The sequence below is a fragment of the Eublepharis macularius genome, chromosome 10 (assembly GCF_028583425.1).
Source record: "Eublepharis macularius isolate TG4126 chromosome 10, MPM_Emac_v1.0, whole genome shotgun sequence".
Lineage (NCBI taxonomy): Eukaryota > Metazoa > Chordata > Lepidosauria > Squamata > Eublepharidae > Eublepharis > Eublepharis macularius.
This window is the reverse complement of record NC_072799.1, coordinates 85,966,826-85,987,418: the sequence shown is the minus strand read 5'-3', so window position 1 is coordinate 85,987,418 and position 20,593 is coordinate 85,966,826. Positions and strand designations below refer to the sequence as shown.

At 46.1% G+C, this 20,593-nt stretch overlaps 2 protein-coding genes across 2 annotated transcripts in view; both read left to right on the top strand.

Moving 5' to 3' along the window:
- The window catches only part of CRACD (capping protein inhibiting regulator of actin dynamics), a 259,695-nt gene that overhangs the window by 143,226 nt on the left and 95,876 nt on the right, over positions 1-20,593 (top strand). The gene's annotated exons all lie outside the window — the stretch shown is intronic.
- On the top strand, positions 16,522-16,902 carry LOC129336531 (uncharacterized). Its single transcript, XM_054989658.1, has one exon. It carries the CDS (start codon positions 16,522-16,524, stop codon positions 16,900-16,902), a length of 381 nt encoding a protein of 126 aa, XP_054845633.1.

Sequence of the window (20,593 nt, the reverse complement as noted above, 5' to 3'; positions counted from 1 at the left end):
AAGGGTTGCTCATTAAATTTGCTGATGATACCAAATTAGGAGGAGTAGCAAACACCCAAGAAGATAGAATTAAAATTCAACAAGACCTGAATACTCTGGAGAAGTGGGCAGCTGTGAAGAGGATGCAATTCAGCAAAGACAAGTGCACAGTACTACATCTGGGCCACAAAAATGGGAAGCACAAATACTAGTTGGGGGATACACTTCTGGGCAGTAGTATATGTGAAAGAGATCTTGGGGTAAGAGTGGACTGTAAACTAAATATGAGCAGCCAGTGTGATGCGGTGGCAAAAAGGCCAATTCAATCCTGGGTTGTATCAAAGGGGCCATAGCGTCGAAATCGCAGGAGGTCATAGCCCCTCTCTATACTGCCTTGGTCAGGCCGCACCTGGAGTATTGTGTGCAGTTCTGGAGGCCTCACTTCAAAAAGGATGTGGCCAAAATCGAGAGGGTGCAGAGGAGAGCGACAAGGATGATCAGGGGTCTGGAGACTGAGCCCTACGAAGAAAGGCTGAGGGCCTTGGGAATGTTTAGTTTGGAGAAGAGGAGGTTGAGGGGGGACATGATTGCTCTCTTTAAGTATTTGAAAGGCTGTCATTTGGAGGAGGGCAAGGAGCTGTTCCAGTTGGCAGCAGAGGGTAGAGCCCGAAACAATGGACTTAAATTACATGCACAAAGGTACCGGCTGGATATTAGGAAGAACTTTTTCACGGTCAGAGTAGTTCAAAAGTGGAATCAGCTGCCTAGGGAGGTGGTGAGCTCCCCCTCACTGGCAGTTTTCAAGAAGAGGCCTGATGAATACTTGTCAGAGATGCTTTAGGCTGATCCTGCACTGGGCAGGGGGTTGGACTAGATGGTCTGTATGACCCCTTCCAACTCTATGATTCCATGAGTCTATGAGTCTATGAATCCAAGAAATAGGTGTGTTATGTTGCTATGCAAATCACAAACAGAAACACAATTCAGTCAATAGCAAACAATCCTATCAGATTGGGTCTGTTCCCAATTTGTGATGTTGTGGCAAAGCAAATACAACAGACTTCTCAAGAGGAACAATTGCTTTCAGTAATGAGCTTGCGGCTTCAGAACAGATAAGATACTTTCCGCACTAGTTTTTTTCTCCAGTATTGACAGTTTGTTAACTCCTAGATTCATCAGAATCCAGACGATGTTCTTGCCAAAGCATTGCCCTCCAATGTTTCCCCTACCATCCTTGTGCTATTTCAAGTGCTGACTTATGATGCCTTATTTGGCTTCTAACACAATTGTTGCATCCTTTCAGGTGTGAGCTGGCATAGTTTTGTTGCCACACCTGGAACGGAGGAGGGGGTCATTGACCTGCTAGGTGGCCTTCCTGCAGTGCCTCATTAAGTTGCAGCAGTGCGGTTTTCAAAATATATGCTGTCAGTCCCTGGCAGATAGACCCCTCAAGCCCATCCACAGTGAACACATGTTGGATCCAGCAGAAATAGCTGTATTAGAATCCATGCAGTTCAAGTCTGTTCTCCATCATGGAGCTTGGCAGAAGTGACAATTCAAATCAAGCAGTCTCTGTTATAGTTGATTTCCCCGTGCTCCAAATGACAGTTAAGGTTTTGGCACGCAGGCCTACACGAGTTCTGTGAGAATCTATTCAGTTACGACTATGTTTCAGGTACACAACAAAGTATTCCCAACATCTGGGAAAAGGAGTGAAAGCTGCCATCTAGACACACCAAGGTTAGCCGAGACTCGCATATTTTTCTAAGATAACAGGAGAGGCCCTTTCTGGGTCCCAAGGAAGTAATGTCTACAATATGGTTACAGATGATCAGAGAGAGTTACACATCAAAGCAGTACAGCTTCAGCATATTGTGGCACAAGCAATATAACAAACAGACAACCATGGCATGGTTGTACACAGACATGACATTTGCCATCTTGTATCAACAATACCATTCCACATTGGAGAAATGGGACAATCCCTGCACAAAATAATGAGCAGACACGGATCTGACATTAAAAATCATAACGGTTGACAATGGAGGAATATTTTAACCATCCAGGACATACTGATGCTGATCATAAGGTGATTGTTCTTCAAAATAACTTCACAGGTAGAGTCCAACAGGAAACTGCAAGAAAAGGGTTAAGTAATTCAAGACAATATACTATCCCCCCAGTGTAACTGGGGCTAATATATCCAACCTTAAACACTAATGTGTTCTACTGTCCAGGGCTTTTTTTCAGCTGGAACGTGATGGAATGGAGTTCTGTCACCTCTAGAAAATGGTCACATGGCCGGTGGCCCTGACCCCTGATCTCCAGACAGAGGGGAGTTTAGATTGCCTCTGGCGTGGAGGGTAGTCTAAACTCCCCTCTGTCTGGAGATCAGGGGTCAGGGACACGGCTATGTGACCATTTTCACCTAGGGTGATTTAAACTTTAAAAAACTCCCCCCTTGTTCCATCTGACCCAAAGTGACATCATTGTGTGGTCCTGAGTTCCACCACTGAGTTCCACCACCTCTTTTCCCAGAAAAAAAGCCCTGCTACTATCTCATTTCATCCTGCACTAGACTTGACAAGTGGGGGGACTGCAAGGTTTTGCGGGGGACATCTCATTTCTCCTTCCCCCACCATGTCCTCTTTTCCTTTCCTGTCCCCCATAGCCTCTCCTCCTTTTCCTGCTTTCTTCTCTCTATCTCACCCACCTTTTTAGTCCCCCAGTCTTCTTCCCCCCCTCCCACCCACCAGCCTCTTCCCTATGGCCCAGTTGTATGGTGGGGAACCTATAAGGATTTGCAGGAGGTACTTCACTTTTCCCTGTATCCCCTCCCTTACACTGTTTCCTTTTCTTGTCCTTCTGGCAGGCTGTATATGCTCACATTTCCCTACATTCTTCTCTCTTTCAAACCCACAAAACAACTTCTCTTTTATCTGCCTCCTCGTCTCCATCTGTATTTCTTAATTTACATCATTCTCCTTGCCTCCATATTTTCCTTACAACAACCCTGTGGGGTAGGTGTGGCTGAAAGTGTGTAACTGTATCAGAGTCACTCAGTGAACTTCCACAGCAGATTGAGGATTCAAACTTAGGTCTCACACATCCTACTCTGAAACTCTAACCACTGCACTACACTGGCTGTTGTGGGGGGGTTGCTGTTGAATAGTAGCAAGCAGCCAGAACTCTGTGAGTTAAGTAAATCATGTGGTCTCAAGTCACCTGGATGTTGCTTCTGGGCCTGGCCTCAACGAGTGCTTCCTCAAAGGCCAAAAACAGCCCCTGAAAGGGCCACGCCCCCTGTCTTTTAACTGACAGAAACCAAGCCTGAGATGCTGACTAAACTGTTATGGTTGCCTAGCAACAGCCACTTCGCTATTAGTATATAAGATGTGTATTCTACTTAGTTGAGAGTGTCTCACACCCACTCTATATGAACGGATTACTCCTATGGGATCTTGTTGTACTCTGGCTTCTCTTTGTAACATACCTCTGCCCCTGCCCCCATATATAAAATCAGGCCCAAAGGTTGTATACTTCATGCATGTAAAGAAGTGCCCTGTGCCTTGTACTGAAATAATTTTTTAGCCTTTAAAGTACAACTTGACTCCTGTGTAATTTTCCTTCCCACTGTCTCACCATTTCTTTGATGTCCGTTCCCTCCTCCTCTTCACATTGAAACTGACTGTGAATGGGAAACCTTTATTAGTTTTACCAATTTTTTAAGTTAAAATATTAAAAAGCACTTCTAAGATGAAAATGCTTAGAAGAAAGCACTTCTAAACCATTTGTGGCCTTCATGCAGCAGTAATGGCAGTGGCTGTGGAAAAGAGCATAGAGGTGAAATTTCCCACCAGGTGAAGAAGAGGAGTTTTTTGGCAGGGGGTTCCAAAGGGCATTATACTGGCTTTTCCTTGCAATTTTGTTTTCCAGTTGTTTACTACACTTGGACTCTGTGCCAATGCTGCCCTGGAGTTGATTCCTTGTCCTGCCGATCCTGCTCTCTCCTGCCCTCACATGGTTGGTTCCCTTACAGCTGAGAGAGTGCTTGCTTGACAGCTGTTGGGTTGCCACTATCACTGGACCAGCCAATGAGAATAGTGACAGCGGGCAGTTGGCAGCAGCAATCTTTGGGTGGGGTAACCAGTCAAGACCTTGTCTTGTATTGCATGGACACTCCCATGATTAGGATCCCAAACCAGTTCTTCTACCACCCAGCCATTGCATCAACACAGAGATATTAAAGAGGAGAAGAATTGGTAAGGGAGTCATGGAGTTGGGTTGTTTATGGTGCCTTTAGACAGCCACAAAAGTGAGTATGTGTCTGTGATGGGAGTGTTTTGTTACTGTTAGGAAATCCTGAATTGACATGAAACAGTGCAAGCATTATTATGCTACACCCACCACCACTTCTTTTGTTGTCCTGATTGTCCACAGGACATCAGTATTTTCAATTAGTTTAAGAGAGATTCTTTATATATTCTCCAAAGGCAAGTGTGTGAAAAATAGACGTGGTACAATTATTCTGTGCAAAAAAGCCAACAAAATAGTGTAGTGGTTAGAGTGTTGGACCAGGATCTGGGAGATCTAGTTTTGAATTATTCTCCGCCAGTCCCACATTCTCAGTCTGTCCTACCTCAGAGGTAGGGCTGCCAGGTCCCCCAGTGGGGGCAGGGGATCCCCCACTCCCAGCCTCTTCCACTCACTGCCACTCACCTGTGGGGGGAAAAGGCCAGAGGAATGGGCCCAGGAGACAAAAAACATCTCAGGCCAGTGCACGGCTTGCCCTCTCCTGCCAGCCGTGACAACATCACTTCCTTAAGTGATGTCACTGCACCCGTCAGCTGGCATGCTCCCAAATTGGCCCCTGTGAAGTGTGGGAGCATGCTTGCCAACGGCTGCGATGACATCACTTAAGGAAGTGACATCATTGCTCCTGCTGTGAGTGTGCACGCGCAAGGACATTGACTAGAGTAAGTGCCAGGTTACCCCCCCTCCCCCCCCGTGCGGAGGGTAAGGGGATCTGGCAACTGACTCACAGGTTGTTGTGAGGATAAAATGTGGAGTGGAGAAAAATGCCCCTTTAGGTCCCCATTGGGGAGAAAGGCAGGGTATAAATGAAGGAAATAAATAAATAAAATGACCATTTCAGGCTTTGACATATTTTAATGCTGCAAGTCCCATAGAAATTTATCAGTATTTGAGTGAAAGTTTCATGTTTTAATTAATTAAAGAAACTATATTTTCATTGGTCTCTGTTCCTTCTTCTCCTGGAAGGAGGAAAACAAATCTTAATTAGTCTCATGGACTGGTTTGGAGGCATTATGTAAGAGATGTTTTTGTTTATAACTCCTCACGTAGCTCTAACATGATCCACACAGGTTGTAGAAAGCATGTGGAAACAAGCTCAAACTGCATTAAAATAAGTATGCACACAGAAATAAACACATTCATACACAATGGTGCGCAAGCCAGAACATGTGCTCGTTAGCAGTGTCTGTGGAGCTAGGCTTAGTATCATTTTAATTACTGCAACTTAAAAGCTTAAAAGCAGACGGGTACTGAAATGGATTCACTGTACGAGCAGATCAGTGTAAAGGGAAACAGCTGGGTGAAGATGGATTTATGTCTGTCTGCCTGTGTATTTATGAAACAAAAGCAAAGTTTGGTGAATGTCACTATGGTCATAGAAAGAACAATAAGAAATGAAACCAAAACGCAGAACATGTAGGCATCTGGAAACTTTCTGGAGAACAGTATACTCATCCTCTCCTGGTAATCAAATAATTATTTTTTAAAAACCTAGGTTAACATATTCTGCAGATTTTGAAACCTCTCTAAGTTATTGACTCAGCTGCAAAGTGGAATATTTTATGAACATTCTAGTTGCTCAATTTTTTTTTAAAATCCTGTCAAGCCACAAGTCCTGGGGAAAGGTAAATGAGAAGGTAGGAGGAAGTGCTAATACAAGTGTGCAAGTGTGTGAAGGAACATAGTGTATGAATGAGAATACACATACATGGGCTTGTGTAAGAGAAAATCAATGGGGAATTGATAGAAGAGGGTATTTTATCATTTTACAAAAACAAAATATCTATAAATTTCATTGCAATGACTCAGCCAATAAACAGAAAATTTCAAAGCTGAATAATTCTGCAAGGAATGCACACAAATTATGGAAGGGCTTTTTGAATGGAGGGAAATGTGTGAATCTCCAAAATATGTGCTGAAAAGCCTATTAAACCTAATGCTTTCCTCTACATGGAGATTTTCTGGGAAATGTTCTTTCCAATTGTTTTCCTTCTTACCTAGATAAAAGCAGGGCTTTTTTCTGGGGAAAGAGGCTGTGGAACTCTCAAGAGGGAAATGAGGGAAACTGATCTCTGTCTGGAGATCACCAGTCATGTGATTATTTTCAAGAGATGCTGAAACTAGGGTTGCCAACTCAGTGTTGGGAAATTCCTGGAGAATCAGGAATCAAAACTGTTGAAAATTAAGCCCTTCCTTGCCTGATGCCACCATAATGTAGAGTTGCCAGCTCCAGGTTAGGAAATTATTGGAGATTTTGGATGTGGTACCTGGAAATGGCAGGGTTTGGAAGGGGAGAGATCTCAGTGGGGCATAATGCCAAAGAGTCCATTCTCCAAAGAAGCCGTTTTCTTCAGGGGAACTGATTTCTATGGCCTGGAGCTCAGTTGTAATCCCAGGAGATCTTCAGCCACCATCTGGAGGTTGGCAACCCTAACGTAGTTGCATTGCTAATCCAAAGAATATTATTTGCATTCGTCCTGGAGTTAGCTGCTATTTACCAAGTGGACAGAAGAGGAGAGGGAGCAGCTCCCAGCAGGGATCCGGGCCAGCTGGGCAACAACGCTATCCCCACATTACATTCCCTTCATTACAATATCTCTTGCCATTCAGCGTACATCCCGGACCTTCCACCATCCTCATGCAAAGGAAAAACTCATGTCTTTTGGGCAGCAATTCCAGCTCAGTTCTGGTGAGTGGGACTGAAAGCTGCAGCTGACCTCATTCAAATGTGGCGCCCGGGATGCGTTGTTGCTGCTACTCCACCCAGGTTCTTTTACCGCTTCTGCTTCTGGCTGCTGTGATTCAGATTTAGCTTCTTGCAGGCTGGGGAATAAGAAAAGAGTGCAGACAGAGGGGGCTTGGGGCCACGGTTGCTGCTGTGAGAGATGGGGGAATCTGCGAACAAGGCTGAAATGGGAGCCAGGCTGATAGTGAGGGGGGACTGCCCTGGAAAGGGGGGTGATGCATCACTGGGGGATGATGCAATAGAATCCCCCTTCCAAAACAGCCATTTCCTCCAGGGGAGCTGATCTCTGCCTGGAGACCGAGGGGTGGGGTGGGGGTGGGGCCACCAAACACGTAAGTATTTTCAAGAGCTGCCGGAACACCGTTCCATTGCATTCCAGCTGAAAAAAAGCCCTCAATAAAAGTATCTTGTCAGTTGGGAGAAAAGAACATATTTCCTAGCAGCAATATTTGGAATCCCTACTGAGATCACATGAACTAGGAATAAGGCTCAAATAGCAGGGTGTATTTTAGAGATTTGTCTAAAATTCTGGGATGTGTAGAACCTGTTAAGCACCACCCATTTAATGTGTCTTCACACCAATTCCCCCTCTCATATTATATAAACTGAGGCAGTGCTGAGTCTCAGTGGCTCTTCTTGAGATCTAAGGTACAAAGTAAACAGAATGTAATCCTGCAGGAAAGCAAAACCTACGATAGAGTTTTGAGTGAATCCTAGAGTGTTGCCCCAACATGATGATGCCAATTCTTCCAAATGCTCCTGCCAGTTTGCCAGCTACAGTTGGCAACCTTACTACCATCTCTCCTGACTATGGGTGGCTCAGCCTTCACCAAGAGGAATGTCATGTCTGAGCCCCATCCATGCCAATTTTGATTCTCTTCTGTTCTGTATCTTGCTATAGCTCAATATCACTTTGCTATTGTCATAACTATTCTGTTCTCAGGCTTTCTCAGATGTTTATCTGTTGGACTGTAACAGTTTCCAGTGTGTATGACCTTGTGCTCATTCCCAGACAGTGCTGTGTCTTGCTTCCTGATATCACAAATATGTGAAATGTTCTCACACTAAGAGAGTGTCAAAGTATTGTTTACGGTTGGGAGGGGGAAGAAAGGAGTAAGCTAGAATGTTAAAAGAGAAGGATCTCTCACATGATGTCATTCCTGTCAACTTCTACTCATGCTGCTTAGATGTCTACCTTGCTTCTAAGTAGTCCTATGGACCTGTATATGGAAATGATTTGATTTCTGAATAAAAGCCATTTTGACCAAGAACTTGTGTCTTGATGCAATGCTTCAGAGATCTATCTGCCGTATCCTGTCATCCAAAACTTGACATTTTGACAGGAATACCCTTTTTTCCTCTGTACCTGCAACCCTGGGATAATGGCTACCATCTTCATATCGTCAGAGCCGGACCTGGGGCCATCAGCCCCATTAAATCAACTGGGACCGGGCTCGTATCTGTGACCCATACTCATTTGAACTATCTAATGGATCATAATATTTCTGCTATGAGGGGACTCAACACAGCGGGAACCCTCCCAATGTATCATGAACTGGGAGTGATCCCCAAAGCCGGGTCTACCTACTATCAATGGAATCTGCCAACCATGCATGAGTGGAGCCCTCTCAGATCCATAACAGCAGAAGAAGGGATGCAGCACCATAGAACAGTATATTTTTGGCGTTCCCTTGAAGTAGAAACTTATGTTGGAGAGCCGACGGCAAGGATGACTGCCGATTCAGCGAACCATGCGGGATGGAGCTTGAGACCACCATGAATGGAGGGGATTGAAAGGTCCCGCTTCCTGTAAAAGACTTCAGAGGAATTACAAATATTGGGGGATCCTGGATTACCCCCTGGAAATGCCGTGGAATACTGTGGGAGCGCTATCAATCCAGGAACAGAGCCTTTGGATACCTGTGAGCTGGGGGCTGCGGCCAGGCCAACAAACCAGGATTGTGGCCAGATGCCACAGCTACCTGAGCTGCAGGATAAAGCAACACAATTGGTGTTGCTGAATGTACAAAGGCAGGGGACCTGTGGATTAACCCCTGATAACAGATACGCTTCGGTGGATTACTTCATCGAGGATGAGACGGGATCCCTGGAATCAAGTGACTTAGAGGGGGTGGCCAGGCCAGGAAACCCTATCAGGGGCCAGACGCCGCAAATCAAGGGAGATGGGATGCACCCAACTCGAGAGGAACTAACTCGTGCTGTGAGGAGACAACAGGAATGGGAACGGCACCTCCTCAACAAACGAGGAAATTCAAGTGCACTAGAGGCACTGGCGAGGTCGGTAACTGGAAGTAGCGAGGAGTCAGAGAGACCCCCTCTCCCGCAACGGAGGGGGAGAGTCTCGCAAATGGGACAAGGACCCATAGACTTTGCATGGACCATACCACTGGAAAGGAGAAGGGTGGATTTAATGACTCCCAAGCAGTTCGTAGATGACCAAATAGTTCCTATTACCACCCAGGTTCCAGTGGTAGTAACAGGAATGGAGGGAAGGAATATTCTCCCACATTCCCATTTAGTGATGGCACCAAACATACCGCCCCGTGGAGTAGGAGCGGTTCCATATGGGAGAGCACAATCGTTGCCCGTTCCCCTGATTTTGGCCGGCACAGGGGCGCCAACTACTACAATGGGGATGAGAGGGCCAACAACCTCACAGAGTCAGCCTCCCCTAATAGTACCCATAAGCTCCACTTTACCACCCCAGGGGGGAGTGAGGATTCAACAAGGCAAGAGTGGCCCCAGAGCCTTCGACCATACCTCCAATTGTGAGAGGTGCGGGGGCGTCCAGTACCACAACAGGGATGAGAGTGTCAAGGAGCCTACCCATTCAAGCTCAAGCAAGCATAGGGGCATTGGTTGCTGCCAGTGGGATGAGGGTGCCCCAACCTGGCCAACCACAAAGAACCCCCATAATTGTCCCAACGGGGGCAGGAGCACAAATAGGACACACCCAGTCAGGGGGTCCTCAAATGAATGTCCCCCAAAGGATACAAATGGGACACATGCAAGGGGGGTCTCTGTGCTGGAATGCGGGTGGGGAGTCCGACACAAGCCTCACTAAAGTCCGGAGTTCAACTAAGCCAACCGGGGAACAAAGCAGGGAGCGTAGTCCAGAGAGCAAAATCCAAAAGGTCAGAACCAAGAGAGCAGATAGAGCAGAGCTGGGTCGCAGTAGAGCCGGGCAGGTCTTTGCGCAGGTGCTTCTGCAATGAGGGAAAGGGCGTCCTGGCTTAAGAGCAATCACCTCCAAGGCAGTGCTGCATCCTGCTAGGACTCAAGGTCACTACGCCGCAGTTTGAGTGCCTGAAGCCTCGCACTCCGTCTCCTTCCCTGAACAACAAGACGCTGCCGCCCCCTACGCTGCCTCTCAGGCTCAGGGGAGCTGGGTGGGGATGTTGCCCTGGTCTCAACTGCTGGTGCAGGTGAGGGAACAGCTTCTGTCCCTGAGTCTGCCCTGGATTCCTCAGCCTGCTCTGGCGAGGGTTCCTGCTGTTCCACTCCCTGCTGGTCCTCCATGTGGCTGACTCCTGTGGAGCTTGGAATACTCTGTCCCCTGTCATCTTCGATGAAGTCTTCATCCTCCTAGGAATCAGAGCCCACAACAGTCCCCCAGTAAATATCCCGCAGGGAGCCCAGGGAATCCAGGCACAAGTTTTTCAACCACAGTATAGAGGGATACTGCAAGCTGCTCCAATGGACTTCGGAGCAAATGGAGCCTACCAGATACCTTACGTGGCACAGGGACATTTGCAACCACCCCCCTTTGGGGCGGCCCCAATCCAACAGGCGGTGGGATACCAGGGAGCAGGAGCTCTTGCACCGGGATTGCCACAAGGATGGTTCAAATTGGAAGCCATGTTTGATGGGAACCCCAGAAACCTCGGATTCTTCCTAGTACAATCCATGGAGTTTTTTCATGACTGGGGACATTTATTTCCTTCAGAGCACGGTCGGGTGAGTCACCTGGGATCTCGAATGGTAGAGGTGGCAGCCGAGTGGTACGTAACCCTGCACAACATGGGAGCACCTGAGCTACATGACTTAAACACTTTTGCAAACATGCTCAAAGCTCAATATGATGACCCATTAGAAGGGGAAAGAGCCATAACAAAGCTCAGAACCATCAAGCAGGGGTCCAGAACCGTCAGAGAATATGCTGCCAAATTTAAGCAACTAGCCACCAAAGTGGCTACCATGAGGAAGTAAAAATTGAACTTTTTCGTAATGGATTAAATGCTGACTTGCTGGATAGAGCATTAATCCCACAACCCACAAACCCTACTAGTTTGTATCCAATTGGCATGTGAGGTCAAAAATAGAACTCAAGTTGTAAAACTTGTTAGAATGCAGCAGCATGCTGGGGCAAGGAGACCGACTGCTGCAGACAGAGGCCATACTGCGCTGGGTCCAAAAGCTCCTATCTCCACAACTGAGAGAGAAGCACGATGGAGGCAAGGACTATGCCTAAACTGTGAGGGCAGGGGACATTTTGTCACACAATGCCCCATCAGCCTGGTGCAGGGGTGGAAAAGCCAAAGTGTACCCAAACCCACAGGCCCCCCCAAACCACCGAGCCGGAAATTGGGCCCTAAACATGGGAAACCGGAGACCGGTTTGGATGCTGAGGAGAACCCCGAAATTACTGAAATGCCCACACCAAAAGAAGCCAAAGAGAGTCTTGCCCCACCGGCAGGAAACAAGGCAGACCTGCCGTAAAAGGGTCCCGATGGCAGGTCTCTAAAGAACCCAAAACCCCAAAGGTGAAAGAAAGAGGGGCCATACTGTTTATGCCTGTGACATTACTAAATCCTAAAAAGGGGACTCATGTGTGGGTGCAAGCTTTAATAGACTCCGGATGTTCACAGGATTTAATATCACCAGGATTAGTTAATGGATTGAGCTTAGAAATAAGCGAACTTGAAGACCCTATAGTATTTGAACAAATGGATGGGTCTAATATGCACCCAGCATAGCATAAAACAGCACCTACCCCTACAGGCATGGGAGACCATTGGGAAAATGGAACGTATATAGTCAGTGATGTAGCCAAATACCCTTGGTACTGGGAAGTTGGTGGCTATGGGACCATGACCCGTACATCAAATGGTCCACCGGGATGGTGGTTTTTAAAGGTGTTCGTTGTGCAAAGCATGCATGGACTAAAGTGTGGGGAAAGGAAGCACCCTCCCCGTTAGAGACTGTACTATGAACCACAGAAGAGGTAGGAGTAATTCCCTCTGAGTACCAAGATTTAAAACAAGTATTTGATGAAAAAGAAGCTAATGAGCTACCCTCTAATAGAAATACGGACTGTGCTATTGAACTTATTCCAAGGGGAAAAGTTGCCTAAAGGCAAATTGTGTTCAATGAGCCCAGCCGAGACAAAAGAACTGAGAGAGTTCATTGATAAAAACTTGGAGTGAGGAAGCGAGCTCCGCCCGTGCAGTGCCTGTATTATTCCACAAAAAGAAAGATGGGGGGCTAAGACTGTGTACTGATTACCGAGGGATAAATGCTGTATTGATGTCAAATGCATACACCATTCCCTTGATTAGAGACTTGCTCAGTGTGGTGGCACAAAGTAAAATCTTTTCTAAACTGGACTTAAAAGATGCTTATTTCTGAGTGAGGATAAGGGAAAGGGATGAGTGGAAAACAGCATTTAATACCCCCCTAGGCCAGTTCGAGTACCTCGTCATGCCTTTTGGCCTACAGGGGGCGCCAGGTGTGTTCATGAACCTAATCAATGAGGTGCTGCATGAATACCTGTACAAAGATGTAGTTGTTTATCTAGTTGATTTATTCTGCTGAAAAAGAATCGCATGTGGAACTGGTCAGAAAGGTACTAACTGCTCTAAAGAAACACAAACTGCTAGTGAAATTGTCTAAATGTGAATTTCATAAAGAGGAGCTGGATTTTTTGGGGTACTGAGTCTCTCACCAAGGACTGAAAATGGACCCGGCAAAAATCCAAGCTGTAGTGGGGTGGGAGGCCCCCAAAACAAGGAGACAATTGCAGTGGTTTCTAGGGTTTGCTAACTTTTACAGACCCTTCATGAAGAACTTTGCTCAAATTGCCCTCCCCTTAACAGACTTGTTAAAAATGAAGGGGAAGGGGCTGCAAGGGAAAAAATCTAGTGCTAAATTGAATTGGATGGCAGAGTGCCAAGAGGTTTTGCGAACCTAAAAAAGTTGTTTATTTCTGAACCAGTTCTACAGCAACCTGATGAGAACTGAAAATTCATAGTCCCAAGTAGATGCTAGCGATACGGCAGTGGGCGGAGTGCTGTTATAGCCCAATGATGAGGGGAAACTGCACCCCTGTGCATACATTTCAAAAAAATTCTCTGAGACTGAACAGAATTGGAGCATGTGTGAAAAAGAATCATTTGCAGTAAAACTAGCCCTTGAAACCTGGCGGCATTGGGTAGAGGGGGCTAAAGTGCCTTTTGAAGTATGGACTGATCATAAAAACTTAGAGGCACTACGCACCCCCCGGAGACTGAATGCCACCAATTAAGGTGGGCGGAATTCTTCTCTAAATTTAACTTCACATTGAAATACCTCCCTGTGTGGTCGAATTTCTTAGTGGATGCCCTTTCGCGCATGCCCCAACATGACAGCCAGAGGGAGGAGATAATTGATACAGTTTTCTCACCAGCTCAATTGGGAGGAGTGGTGACAACATGTAGCCAAGCCACAAAAATGCAGAGCAGCCCGAAACCTGATCTCTCAGAGTGGGGAGAGAGAGAGTAAAAGAGGAAATTGCAAAGGAGGGGGGAAATGTGCCCAAAGCCAAACTGAAACAGGAGGGGGATGGCCACTGGTACAAGGGAAGCAAACTTTATATCCCAATCAGTTTAAGAATAGATGCAGAGGAGTTAGCCGTGTTAGTCTGTAGTAGCAAAATCAAAAAGAGGCCAGTAGCACCTTTAAGACTAACCGACTTTATTGTAGCATAAGCTTTCGAGAATCACAGTTCTCTTCGTCAGATGCATCTGACGAAGAGAACTGTGATTCTCGAAAGCTTATGCTACAATAAAGTTGGTTAGTCTTAAAGGTGCTACTGGCCTCTTTTTGAGTTTAAGAATAGAAATCTTCCACCAAAGTCATGATGTAAAAACTGCTGGACATTTTGGATATCTTAAAACTTTACACTTAGTACAAAGACAATTTTGGTGGCCAGCAATGAGAAAAGATGTGTCTCAATACGTATCCTCCTGCCCTGTGTGTATAATGGGAAAATCAAGGAAGGGAAAAACCCCTGGACTGTTACAACTGTTGGAAACTCCTCCTAGACCATGGGCTGTGATTTCAATGTACTTTATTACTGATCTTCCCCCCTCAAAAGGACACACAGTCATTTTAGTAGTGGTAGATCTCTTTTCAAAACAGACTCATTTTATTCCCTGTACTACAATTCCTACAGCTAAGAAACTAGCAAGCCTGTTCCTGAAGCATATAGTGAAACTACACTCGTTTCCAAATAAGGTAATATCCGACCGAGGTCCACAGTTCATTGCCAACTTCTGGCAGGAGCTCCTTAAACTAGCAGGGATTGAACAAGGAATTAGCTCTGCCTATCATCCCCAAAGTGATGGACAATCCGAATGCACAAATCAAGTGCTTGAACAGTTTTTAAGATGCTACATTAACTACTAACTATGGTTGGATTTTCTTGATTTTGCCGAATATGCGTATAACAACTCAATACATTCCTCAACAGGAGCCACACCATTTTGTACATGAACCACTATTTTGTACATGGATATGAAGGAAACGCCTTGCCTTTCTCTACAACCCCTGACTCCTCACAGAGAGGAGACCTGGAGGAATGGTGGACTAATTTAACTTCCCAATGGGGAATCATTCAGAAGACTTTGGACAAAACCAAAGAGGATTACAAAAAAATTCTGACAAAAAGCGCTCAGAACAATGGGAACTAAAACCAGGAGATTTTATATACGTCTCCACCAAAAACATAAAAGGGGAGCAACCTAGTAAAAAGCACGGATGGAGATATCTGGGTCCTTTTCCTGTAAAGAAGTTAATCAATTATGTAACTGTAGAAATTGAACTTCCAAAGAACTCAAAACAAATCCACCCAGTGTCTTTTAAAAAGGGCTCCCCCCGCTGATCAGTGGCATCCAGAAAGGGGGCCCTCACATACAATGCTAGTGGATGGACATATTGGAAACCCATGCCCTAGAGCCTCCTATAATTTTCGAGCAAATGGACAGCTCTAGGGCATGGGTTTCCAACCCTAACCCATTTACAAGCGCTGGAGCAATAATGTCTCGTGAGCACCCAGAGTCTATCAAGGCTTGTACTCGCACATGCGTACCCCTCTTTGGATTAACTAATTTTACGGGAATGAATAATATGGCCCCTTTTCCTCTCACCTCCTCCGGGGTGGTTGTCTCCTTGATCTGCCGCTGGGGCCTCCTCATGACAGATCCTTCTCGTTTCCCGGCTGCCCAGTGCCGGTTTCGCTGTCCTGGGTCGGGACTTCAAACTCCACTCAAATGGACGGCTCTAACATGAACCCAGCCGTACTGGAAACAGAGTTAGTACCTACCGGGATGGGCAAGCACTGGGAGAACCGCCCCTACGTGGTCAGTCAAGTAGCCAAGTACCCGCTCATCCTAGGCAGTAGATGGCTGTGGGATCACAACCCCTACATCAACTGGGAAAAGGGGATGATAGTCTTTGACCAAGAATATTGCCAAAAGCATCACTGGAGGTCTGAGTGGGGCGAAGAAGCCCCGACGAATTTGGAGGTTGCTCTCCTTACGACGGAGGAGCTCAATCTAATTCCACCGGAGTACCAAGATATGGCCCGAGCATTTAGTGAGGAGGAGGCGGATGGATTACCTCCCCATCGCAACACAGACTGTGCCATTGAACTGGTTCCGGGCGAAAAGCTCCCCAAAGGAAAGTTATACTCCATGAGCCCAGCCGAACGGCAAGAACTCAGAAAGTTTATAGATAAGAACTTGGAAAGAGGCTTTATTCGCCCCGCCAGCTCCCCGCATGCTGCCCCGGTGTTGTTCATGAAGAAGAAGGATGGGAGACTCAGACTTTGTACAGATTTTTGAGGCATTAATGCTGTGTCTATGTCCAACGCTTACCCCATCCCTTTGATTCGAGACCTGCTTAGTGTGGTGGCGCAGGGTAAGATCTTTTCGAAATTAGATCTCAAAGATGCTTATTTTCATGTCAGAATAAGGGAAGGGGATGAATGGAAAACTGCATTCAGCACCCCCTTAGTCCAATATGAATATCTCGTAATGCCTTTCGGCTTAAAAGGGGCCCCTGCGGTTTACATGACGATGATCAATGAAGTTTTGCATGAATTTCTCTACAAAGGAGTAGTTGTTTACCTTGATGACGTGTTAATTTATTCAGAAAATAAAGAATCTCATGTAAAATTGGTCAGGAAAGTGTTGGCAACCCTTATGCGCCACAAACTGCCAATCAAATTATCTAAATGTGAATTCCACAAGGAGGAATTGGACTATCTGGGCTATCGCATCTCGGGGCAAGGGCTAAAAATGGATCCCGCTAAGATTAAAGCAGTACAAGATTGGCAGGCGCCCTCAACGCGGAAGCAGTTGCAGTCCTTCCTGGGGTTTGCAAATTTCTACAGGCTGTTTATAGAGGGTTTCGCCCAGATTGCTCTCCCTCTAACTGATTTGCTGAAAACAAAAGGGAAGGGAGGTCAAGCCACTAAGCCGCTGGCAAAGCTAAGGTGGGGGCCAGACTGTCAGCAAGTGTTTGAAAAATTGAAGGACCAATTCACTACAGAGCCGGTCCTACAGCACCCCAATGAGAATTGACCCTTTATAGTGCAAGTGGATGCCAGTGATTCAGCCATTGGGGGGGTCCTCATGCAAAAGGGGGAAGATAATAAAATACAGCCACGCGCTTATTTATCCAGAAAGTTTACAGAAGCAGAAAGGAATTGGAATGTGTGGGAGAAGGAGGCATTTGCAGTAAAAGTAGCTCTCACCACTTGGCGCCTCTGGCTGGAGGGATCCCGTCACCCCTTCCAGGTTTGGACTGATCATAAATACCTGGAAGCGCTTCGCACTCCCCGACGCCTTAATGCTAAACAACTTCGGTGGGCCGAATTCTTTTCAAAGTTTGATTTCACTTTAAACTTTCTACCCAGTAAATCTAACTTCCTGGCGGATGCTCTTTTGCGCATGCCCCAACATCAGAGCAAGAGGGAGGAGACTATCGACACTGTATTCTCCCCTAGCCAATGGGAGGTGTGGTGACTACGCGTAGCCAGGCAACCAAAGAACAAATGAGAAAGCAGGAAAGCCTCGAGGGGTGGAGAGGAAAAGTGAAAAGCGAAGTGGAAAAGGAGGGGGAGGAAGCGCCCACAGGAAAAATGACAAAAATGGCAAGTGGAGAGTGGTTTAAAGGAGACAAACTTTACATCCCGTCTAGCTTAAGAAAAGAAGTCTTACAACAATGCCACGACACCAAAACTGCAGGCCATTTCGGTTACTTAAAAACCCTGCACCTAGTGCAAAGGCAATTCTGGTGGCCCAGTATTAGAAAAGATGTCTCCCAATATGTAGCTTCCTGCCCGACTTACATAATGGCAAAACCCAGAAGAGGCATACCCCCAGAGCTTCTGGAAACCCCCTCCCAGCCCTGGGAAGTCATTTCTATGGATTTTATCACAGACCTACCCCCCTCCAAAGGTTGCACGTGCATATTAGTGGTGGTAGATCTGTTCTCCAAACAAGCTCACTTTATTCCTTGTACAACAGTGCCTACCACAAAAAAGCTCGCCAGCTTGTTCATGAAACACATTGTAAGGCTGCATTCTTTTCCTTCCAAGGTAATATTGGATCGAGGGGTACAGTTTGTTGCCAACTTCTGGCGGGAGCTTTTACAAGTAGCTGGAATTGAACAAGGATTATGCTCCGCCCATCATCCTGAGAGCAATGGACAATCGGAAAGAATTAATCAAATTTTAGAACAATTCCTCCAATGTTATATTAATTTTCAACAGGACAATTGGACCCAATTTCTTCATTTTGCCGAGCACGCGTATAACAACTTGATCCACAGCTCCCTGGAAGAAACTCCATTCAAAATTGTTCATGGATATGAAGGTTTAGCCTTCCCCTTTGAAACTAGCCCAGAATCAAAGAAATCGGGAGATCTAGGAGAGTGATGGACCTCCCTCACGGAGCAGTGGACTGTAATCCAAAAGACTTTAACTAAAGCTAAAGCAGACTACAAAAAATATGCCAACCGCCATCATGTGGAGCAATGGGAATTGCACCCAGGAGACAAAGTATATGTATCCACCAAGAACTTCAGAATAGAGCAATCAAGTAAAAAATTGGGACTGAAGTATCTAGGGCCCTTCCCAATAAAAAAAGTTATCAATAAAGTGACTGTGGAATTAGAATTAGAATTGCCAAAGAATCTCCGTCAAGTCCACCCTACTTTCCACATTAGTCTCCTCAAAAAGGCACCTCTCCCAGATGTCTGGCACCCTGAGAGACCAGTGCCTCACCCAACTCTTGTGGAAGGCCAAATACATTATGAAATAGAGGAGATTTTGGACTCAAAACGAAAACATAACAAGGTCTTTTACCTGGTCAGATGGAAGGACTTTGAGGAGGGGTTCAGAGAGTGGGTGGAGGCCTCCCATGTAAACGCCCCAAAACTGGTTGCTAAGTTTCATAAAAAATACCCTGAGAAGGTAGGGGCTGGAGGGTGAAGGGCGGTCTTAAGGGGGGCAGAATGTCAGGATGTCAATTCTCTAGCCAGAGAAACGCCATATTAACTTGTGTTATAATCAGTAGTTGTCTAGTTTTCCTTCCTCCAGGCCCAGGTGTCGGCCAGGCCGCTCATATCCATGGGAGCGAAGAGCCTTATCTATCCAGTCCAGCCAACGACCTTGATATTCTCATCTTCTCATGCCTTCGCAGACAGGACTAGGGGGGAGGCTGGGAATGGGTGTTTGAAGTGTTGTAACTTTCCTTTTACATGCCATTCTCAACAAAGCTTTCGTTCAGCCAAGGGCCTCATCAGCCTTTGGATTATGGACACCTGTATCCTGAGCATAGTCTTTCAATAAACCTTTTGGAACCAAGAAACCTTGTGCTTCTTGCAAGAGGGGGTAGACGAACTCTGGATAACTGGGATTTCGTAGTCTGACACAGAGAATGGGAAGAACAGTCCCATATGAATGCACCCAGACTGATTTCAAACTTCCATAGATGCTATCCTGACAAACCCGGCCCTTAAGGAGAGGGACCATCTTTAGGGGGGCAGAATGTCATGTCTGAGCCCCATCCATGCCAACCTTGCTTCTAAGTAGTCCTATGGACCTGTATATGGAAATGATTTGATTTCTGAATAAAAGCCATTTTGACCAAGAACTTGTGTCTTGATGCAATGCTCCAGAGATCTATCTGCCATATCCTGTCATCCATAGCCTGACAAGGAATCTGAAGATTATACCATAGAGTTTTAAATGATTTCCAGAGTAGGGGTCCCATTCCCCTGGTGGGGGTAGGGGGTCCCCTGCTTCTACCCTCTGCCCTCCATCACAACTTACCTGGCCGGTGGGGGGGAAGGTATGGGAATGGGCCTCCTCGGTGGGCTCCCAAGGGGGGCATGACGATGTCACTTTCCAGAAGTGAGGTCATTGTGCCACCCTGAGAGCATTCCTGAGCTTCACAGCAGGCTGATTTGGACCCCAAGTGGGCTGAATCAGGCCCGTTTGGAGCCCAAATTGGCCCACTGTGAAGTGCGTGTGGGAAGAGCACAATGGGAGCAGCAAAAAGGTCAGCGCCAGGAGGATAAGGGGACCTGGCAACCCTATGCCAGAGTGTTGAGGCAACACAATGATATCACTTCTAGGTTTGTGTTTGTAGAGAAATACCCTCCACTTTGGATTACATCACACTCTGGGGAGTTTTAAGGCTGCAAAATCCCCACATTCTCTCCAAGAAATTTCTATTTCGGTAAAGACAGGAAACAGAAGAAAGGTTAATTTCTCCCAAGAATCCCCCATCCTGGCAATGACTCTCACAAGCATGCAGTGCTTAAGTTTTAGTTATGCAAATACTTATAGACAGCAGAGAACACTCAAAGGGCCATCTCACACCCTGGTAAGAATGTGATGCCTAGGAAAGGTCAAAGACGTGTGACTGCCAAATGCTAGATTAGTAAAGAGTCCAGTAGCACCTTTAAGACTAACCAACTTTACTGTAGCATAAGCTTTCGAGAACTACAGCTCTCTTCATCAGATGCATGGACTCCATGCATCTTGAAAGCTTATGCTACAGTAAAGTTGGTTAAAGGTGCTACTGGACTCTTTACTATTTTGCTACTACAGACTAACATGGCGAACTCCTCTGGATCTATGACCATGGAAATGCTAGATTGTATCTCTTCCTAGGAATAATAGGGACAGACTGACCCCAATTGGGGTGGGAAAACAGAGGAGATAAATTATTTTAACATGAGGGGTCCAAAAGCCATTTGAGC

Excerpts from the sequence above, each read along its gene's own strand:
- LOC129336531 (XM_054989658.1), top strand. The coding sequence starts at position 16,522 with ATGCGCCACAAACTGCCAATCAAATTATCTAAATGTGAATTCCACAAG.